The sequence below is a fragment of the Acanthisitta chloris genome, unplaced genomic scaffold (assembly GCF_000695815.1).
Source record: "Acanthisitta chloris isolate BGI_N310 unplaced genomic scaffold, ASM69581v1 scaffold44344, whole genome shotgun sequence".
Taxonomy (NCBI): Eukaryota; Metazoa; Chordata; class Aves; order Passeriformes; family Acanthisittidae; genus Acanthisitta; species Acanthisitta chloris.
This window is the reverse complement of record NW_008670649.1, coordinates 1,961-9,025: the sequence shown is the minus strand read 5'-3', so window position 1 is coordinate 9,025 and position 7,065 is coordinate 1,961. Positions and strand designations below refer to the sequence as shown.

Genomic DNA, 7,065 nt, shown 5'->3' with positions numbered 1-7,065 from the left:
AATTGCCAGTTCTGTATAAACTTGTGGGCAGTTTTCAGCAAAAACTAAGAAACCTTAGTCATTTCTATTTTGTGCTGTATGCTTTTGCAGCACTAAAAATAGATAATTTTCCTTAAACACAAGACCTCCTCACTCAGAATAGAGTAGGACAACTTTTCTTAGAAGTTTATAAGCTTTATCAGTACTAATTCTGAAGTACTAATTTTTTTTTTAATGCTGAATATCCTGAAAAATACATGCGGAACCTTGCAGAATATAACTTTTTTTCCATGGGATCTAGTGACCATACACAGTAGATAACTTTGTTAGCTTTCATGTCCCTTAATGCAGCCCTGTCACCAGTAGCTCATTTGGGAGATGTAACATCTGTATCTAATGCTCAGTTAAAAAGTTTGCCAGTAAAGCTGTCCTTTAGCAGTCTTCTGATAGAATACAAGTATTTTTCTTACAGAATTTCTTTTTATATAGACCCAGTAATCCTTCTGTTCACATTGCTTATTTACTTTCTAAGATGTTCCAGAAACTGTGCAAGACTTAAACTTATGATTCTTGCAAATCATTTGCAGTATTTTGATAGGTGCAGCTAAAGGCCTTGACCTTAGCTTAGCCTTGACCCTAACCCTATCCAAGTCATCTGGATATATTTTTCTACTCTGATATTAAAAGTACCTTAAAGTTTACTTTTTAAATAGACTGCACTGACTAAATATGGTGCTTAGCTCACCGTTTTGTGACAAAAAGATACTTAGGGAATTTTATATACCTTTTTCCTGTACAACACCTATCTAAGCAATAGTTACCCCTATTAGTGAGTTTCCATAAACCATATACTAGTTCTGCATTAATAAGGAAGGCTTACTAGAAAACACCTGGTTAGTACTTTATGGAGCCTTTTTTGTATGTTCTGCTTTCTTCTGACATCTGAATCTGAGTTGATTGAGAACATAGACAAATACCATTAGTACCATCTAACTATACTCTTTCAGCAATATTGAAGATTTCCTTTTCACTTGCTCATAAAAAGTAGAAGTCTGCTGCATAGGCTAAGGTACTCAACTGTGCCACCTAGTTATCATCTACTACTAATTGCCAGTCAAAAATCGTATTAAAAAAAGCAATACTAGAATTTCCTTGGAATTTAAGCACAAGGATGTAAGTTTCTACCCATATTAAAAACTTACTGAAGTTTACATGTAATTTAGATGTTGTCCTAAGGCTCCCAATGCTGTTCTAGGAAGCTTGTCTTTTGTTCCTTTTCTGTCAACCCAGGCAAACAGCCAGGAGGTTGAAAAACACTGATGCAATTTCTCTTTCTATGGCTTGTATACATACACATCATAGGATGTGTACCTGAGTCCTACTAGGAGAAATCTGGGCCTTCTCCATTAGACAGTTAAAGCTTTCCAGTGAGATGGAAGCAATAAGAATCATGGAAAACTCTTTCAAATGCATCTCAAAATAACCACTCAGATTTCAATCACAATACATTTCAAAAATTTTTGCTGCTACTTTCTAATGGAAAAGGCAGCAATTACCATTCTATTACAGAAATGTTAAGACACTAGTTATTTCATATGTTTAAAATGAGTATTTGTGTTCATCCACATTCTGAAGTTACTCAGATGCATCTTTCTTGACACTTGTTCAAACATCTGTGAGCAGTTACCTGGAGTCTGTATTTCTGCTTCTTCCAAATCCTTATTTAATAGATTTGACATTTCTAGAGAGTTCAACTCTTCCAGTGAATTCTCTTTTTCCTCTTCTTGACTGTGAAAGTTCTCTTCATCCTCTGATTGTGAGTCTGACGTCCCCGATTCAAGGAAGATCTGACCTGCTACCACTCGAGTTCCTGTGGAACGGTCCTTTACCTGATCCTCTGCAGATAAAGTCTGAAGAAAGCAGCCACAGGATTTAGAAGATTAGAAACCAAGAGGCACCAGCTAGCTAAAACACCATTATTTCTAAAAGATATGAAGTAATTAAGGTTAAAGAGTAGCATGAAAAGTAAGTTGAGCTACCTCTATCAGCTCTCATTGGCTCTATCCCTTTCCGTTGAACTTTTTTCAAACACAGCATTAATTCTTCTGATGTACAGAAGAAATTAATGAGACAGCAAGAGCTACTGAACAGCTTAAACCAGAAATCAGATCATAGTTCTGAATTTCAGACCTTTGCTCTCCCTCCACAAGAAAAAAAGAGTAACTAGAAACTTATATTCTCACCTTTGACTCCAGTGACTCATCTTGATTCCCTTCTTCATCTAAAAGAGATGTCGTAAGTCAGTAAAATGCTTTCCCATGAGTAATTGTCTCAAAAATGAAAAATGTTTAGCTATAATATTATACCATAGTTCTGAAATATTCTAGTGTACTGACTAAGGCACTTCAGAAAGATCTTATTAGTGTTGTCAAGAAGAATCAAATGTTTTACAGATGATCCTCTTCTATAAGTTATGCCAACACAACTGTGTGTTCAGTAGTGAAAAAAGTGTGGGTTGTGTTTTTTTTTCAAACCAAAATCACAGTCTGAATTGTTCCAGTCCAACTAAGCCACTTAAAGGTGTGCATCAAGTGAAAAAGGCCTATGGAACCCAAGATTTAGTCACCAATTCATCTTTAGTATGAACAGCTTCGATAGCTACCAGAAAGTTACATTAATACCCCCATGCTTATAACTAAACACTGTCCTTTATAGAATGCTAATATATTTTGCCTGACCAGCATATTCAAACCTTTATATATAGGTCTCTGAACTGTGAGAAATTAAGTTTGTCTTTAACATACTGTTCAAGAGGTGCAAGCCTTGTTTAACTGTCATCTCTAAACGGGCTATGATACTTGATTAGGAAGACTGGAAAGAGAAGAAATGGTAAAGAAGAAAGGCTATTAGGCCTAAAGAACACACCTAAAGGAATCCAGGTGAAAAGAAGGTAATCAGAAAAGCTTATTTATGAAAGTTTTACCATTATTTTGCAGAGTTGTTTCTGCAAACTTTTTTTTTTTCCTGCAACTTAAGTGGGTTACTCACTGTGCTTCAAGCAACTTTCTTTTCTGGATGCAAATCCTCTAAAATTAAGACCACTGAAATGTGACTGTTCCCAGTCACCGTTACCTGATACCACCTCATTCAGATCAACAAAACTCCACTGCATTTGAAAGATGCTATAGGCCTCCCTCTCTCCAGTACACAACTCTCTTAAACTGAAATCAAAGCTCAAAATATAAACAGATCACTAAGCAAAGCTGTCACTAACTCCTCCTACATTTGCAAATCCCCCTTCTGAGGCTCTGGGGTGTGCAGTGCCCTGTTGCAGTGGTAAGGCATTGACAGGATAGAGACCTGCACTAAGACTAGAAAAGGTGTCTAAACTGACAGAAGTTAGTACTCCCTGCATGAGACACGACGTTTAGTATGTTAGAGTTAGCTATTAAAGGCCAGCTGCGCAAATACTGAACACAACAAAACTCTCCCAAAGTTTATAGAACTCTGCCAGCTCCCTGTAAGCATCTGGCAACAAACAAAAGTTGCACACTTTTCATCCCTATGCAAGTAAAGGGTCTTACCCGAGATAAATCATCTCTGAAGGGACAAATTACAAACAAGACACATGATCAGTTCATGTTTTGAAGTTTGCTACTCTAACAGAGCAGCAATGAAAGAGTTAATCTTGGAACTCACTTTCTGGAATCTGGCTTCTGTGTCACCATTTGAAGTATAACCTTTGATTAGAACAAGTAAGGAGAAAGATGAGGGAGAATCAACTTTAAGCTGTAACAGCATAATAAAAGCAAAGAAAAAATGCTAAGATTTAGAAGTGAAGCTGCAAAACTCAGGTGACAAGAAATTTGACTGTGCAATTGGGACAAGTGGTAGTCTGCTGAGGATGCTGAAGGGGATGTAAAGCTCAAAAACTTTGCCAGCAGACATGGAATTATAAAGGATCTAGAACAGCTGACGTAGGTAAGCAGCTGTACTCTACAGGTCCAAAAATGAAAGGGTGTAGAGCACTTCAGAAAAACTTGTGGAGACAGCAAAAAGCACACCAGATGAAACAGACCCTGCAAGAAGCAACCAAGAGAGTATAAGAACAAACACCAATTTGGAATAAAACATCATGAGGCATAAAGAAAAAACAAGGCTAGCTACATTTTTGACGGAGACCACAGTGCTTATCAGCTTGAGGAACCTAATGGATAAGGGTGATTGCATTAAGTCATAAGTTCTATCACTGAACTTCAACACTTCAGGTGACCATATAAGAATTGGTTTTTAAACACAGTAAAAGAACACATGCATTTAGGTTATTTGATGGCATTTCTATTTTGAAACTGAAACAAATTTGAAGTTACCATGTTTCCCACAAATTGCATTCTATTATCCTAGATAATTCTGATCTAAGACCAAATGCCACCTTCAAACTCCAGAGCTTGTCATGACAGTCAGACAACCTACCCAGTAGCTTGTATGCTCCTTTTAATATATATAAAGCACTTCTACAGTACCTAGTATTGCAGTAAGAAACATCATGCCTGTATTTTTCATCAGCTACACTAGCTAGGGTGACTGTTTTTGCCAGCTCAAAACCATCCTATATGCCTGACAGAACTACATCTTTCTAGCATTTTGGTAAAGGCTTCACTAACTGATGTCAGTTTGTTATAAAACAACAAAATATATAACAAAAGATCACATCAAATATGAATAGGTTGTACCATCTACACACGTCTCAAAGAGCAATTTTATTGTAACTTCACATGCAAAGCAAAAGGTTTACTAAAATAAAAGGCAAGAGACATCTGAGCAACATAAGGTAGAGCTCATTAAGTCTCTGCTCCTCTTCCTTGAAAGCAAACAACCCTATTTCCTTTCTATTGCATCATTTAAATTCTCTCTGAAGGAACCAGCTTTGTTATTAAGAAGTGATACTTGATACAAGTAATACTTGAACCATTGTTTTCAAACAATGGTTCTGAAACAGCACTAAAGGAACAACAAAGTCTTAGTCTAATTGTTCTTAGCTCTGAGACTTCCTTCTCAGGTAGGCAGATGAGGTTGCAGTGATGACCGATAATGTGACTAAAGGCAGGATCACTTACAGCCTTGTTTTTTCACAGAACTGCTGACTAATATGCACCCACTACTCACAGAAGTGCGTTTGCACCTTTGAAACAGTTAAGAAAACGATTCTGGAAGTATTAACGAAAGGTCTACAAAAGGTCACAGTTGTTCCTAAGAACAGCTTATTAGTCAAGGCTCAACCACTGAACAATGTCACAGATGTTTGTGCACCTGCTTCAGAGATTAAAGCTGATAGTTCAGTTTGTTTTTCCAGACTTGAAATTAAAAAAAAAGTAACTTTTTTTCTAAAAAATTTGGATCAGTTACCAAGGCTGCCTAATTGTATAAGTCTCTTCTGAAAAGGCCAAATGGAAATTAATCTCACCATTTGTTAAATAAATTAGGGAGATGTAATGATATATTAAAAGGAAAAGGTAGGCAAAAATACCTGTGGCTGAAGTGGGCAGTTAACAGTGTTGTACAGAAAATGCTTCCCTTACAAACAGTGCTGAGCTGTAGACACTACTGGGTGCTCTCATGCTCTAGGGCAAAATATCTTATTTCATCCATCTACCACTTCACATATCATTATAATCAGCTTTAAAGAATATTCATTTTACCTCAATTAGACAGACCAGTGTTCAAACAGTCTACATAAATAAAGCAAAAGTACTCTGGCAGCCTCTGGATAAGAGATGAAAAGATCCTACCATATGCTGGATGAAGATCCTACCATTTCGTGGGAATTACCATTTTCAAGAGAACTATGGAAAGAAGGGTAGAAACAAGAAGAGCTATGCAGTGTGATTCAGCAAGAACAATGTCATTAGCTTGAGGGAGCTTGACAGTTCCAAAGTTTTGCTGTATTAGAGGAACAAATCAACTAATACCCTATAAAGCTAAAGGACAGCTACCACCAGATATGAAGCTACCAGTTTCAGTGTTACAATGGTCACTCACCTTCAGCAAATAGTCAAAAATTCAGTTAAGTGCAAGGAGCTTTGGGCTTTGGGCAATCCCCCAAAGCTCTGATGAATGCCTGAACTGTAGTCAGTTTCCTTCTAGTTTTTGCCAAGCTCTTCAAGCCTCAAACACCATCACAACAAAGCAACTACTAAGAATCTGCATAGAGCAGTGATCTCTAAAGTGGAGTGCATACCCCTCAGGGGGTGTGCTAGCCAACCCCCTAGGGCTGCAGGAAGAATATGTTTTTGTACTATTAATACATAAAATTTGTTAATAGTGTGGTCATTTCACCTTTATTTAATTATTTTCTCATTTGTGGTTTTTTTTTTTTTTTTTTTTAATGATTCATGATGTACATAATATGTTAGGACAATAGTACATCAATGTTTAACTTATAAAATATACATCTAAGATGCATGGCCAAAAGTCTTTCCATAGAGAGGGGTGCATGAAGAGAAATGGCTTGGCAACAACTGCTTGTGTGGTAATTTTAGTCATTTCTTTCCATGTTGTTTTGTGCAAGTGGCTAGATAGACTTTAAAATGGAATGCAAACTCCGTTTATTCAATTCTTGCAGGAAAAAAAGAAAATCAGTCTTAAGAAAAAAAATTACCTCAGATTGCTTCTCATCAATTTTTCAACTGTTATATTCGGCACAGAAACAGACTCGATAGCACAGATGCTATTCCCATTACATGAACCTCTAAAACATGCAGTGAGTTAAGCAAAATCCTTAAGTGGAATCCATTCAGCAAGAATAGTTTCAAAGTATCCTTGGCAGCAAGTAAATTGTTCCCAGCTACAATCTGTGCAATGTATTAATTTTAGCGCAACTAGAAGACTGAGATATAGGTTAATCCTCACCCTGAATAAAAACCTTTTTTCCAGTCATCTTGCAATCGCTACCTAACTAGTTACAGAACTTAGTCTCCAGCTGTTCCTCTAGAAACTGAGATTCCCTATGAGGCAACAAAGCAACAAGTTTAGGGAGTGTTTATCAGTTAAGTAAGTAAAATCAGAAGGGTCAGGGAAAGCCATTGA

General features: G+C 36.8%; 1 protein-coding gene across 1 annotated transcript in view; it reads right to left on the bottom strand.

The window, feature by feature from the left end:
* LOC103801329 (protein sel-1 homolog 1-like) overlaps nucleotides 1-2,260 on the bottom strand; it is a gene marked incomplete at its 5' end in the record, with an annotated part of 4,468 nt that extends 2,208 nt beyond the window's left edge. Inside the window, 2 exons of the mRNA XM_009073737.1 lie at nucleotides 1,667-1,889; nucleotides 2,223-2,260. Coding sequence (XP_009071985.1) covers nucleotides 1,667-1,889; nucleotides 2,223-2,260 — 261 coding nt within the window. The remainder of the gene's footprint in view (nucleotides 1-1,666; nucleotides 1,890-2,222) is intronic.
* Between the last annotated feature and the right edge of the window lie 4,805 nt (nucleotides 2,261-7,065).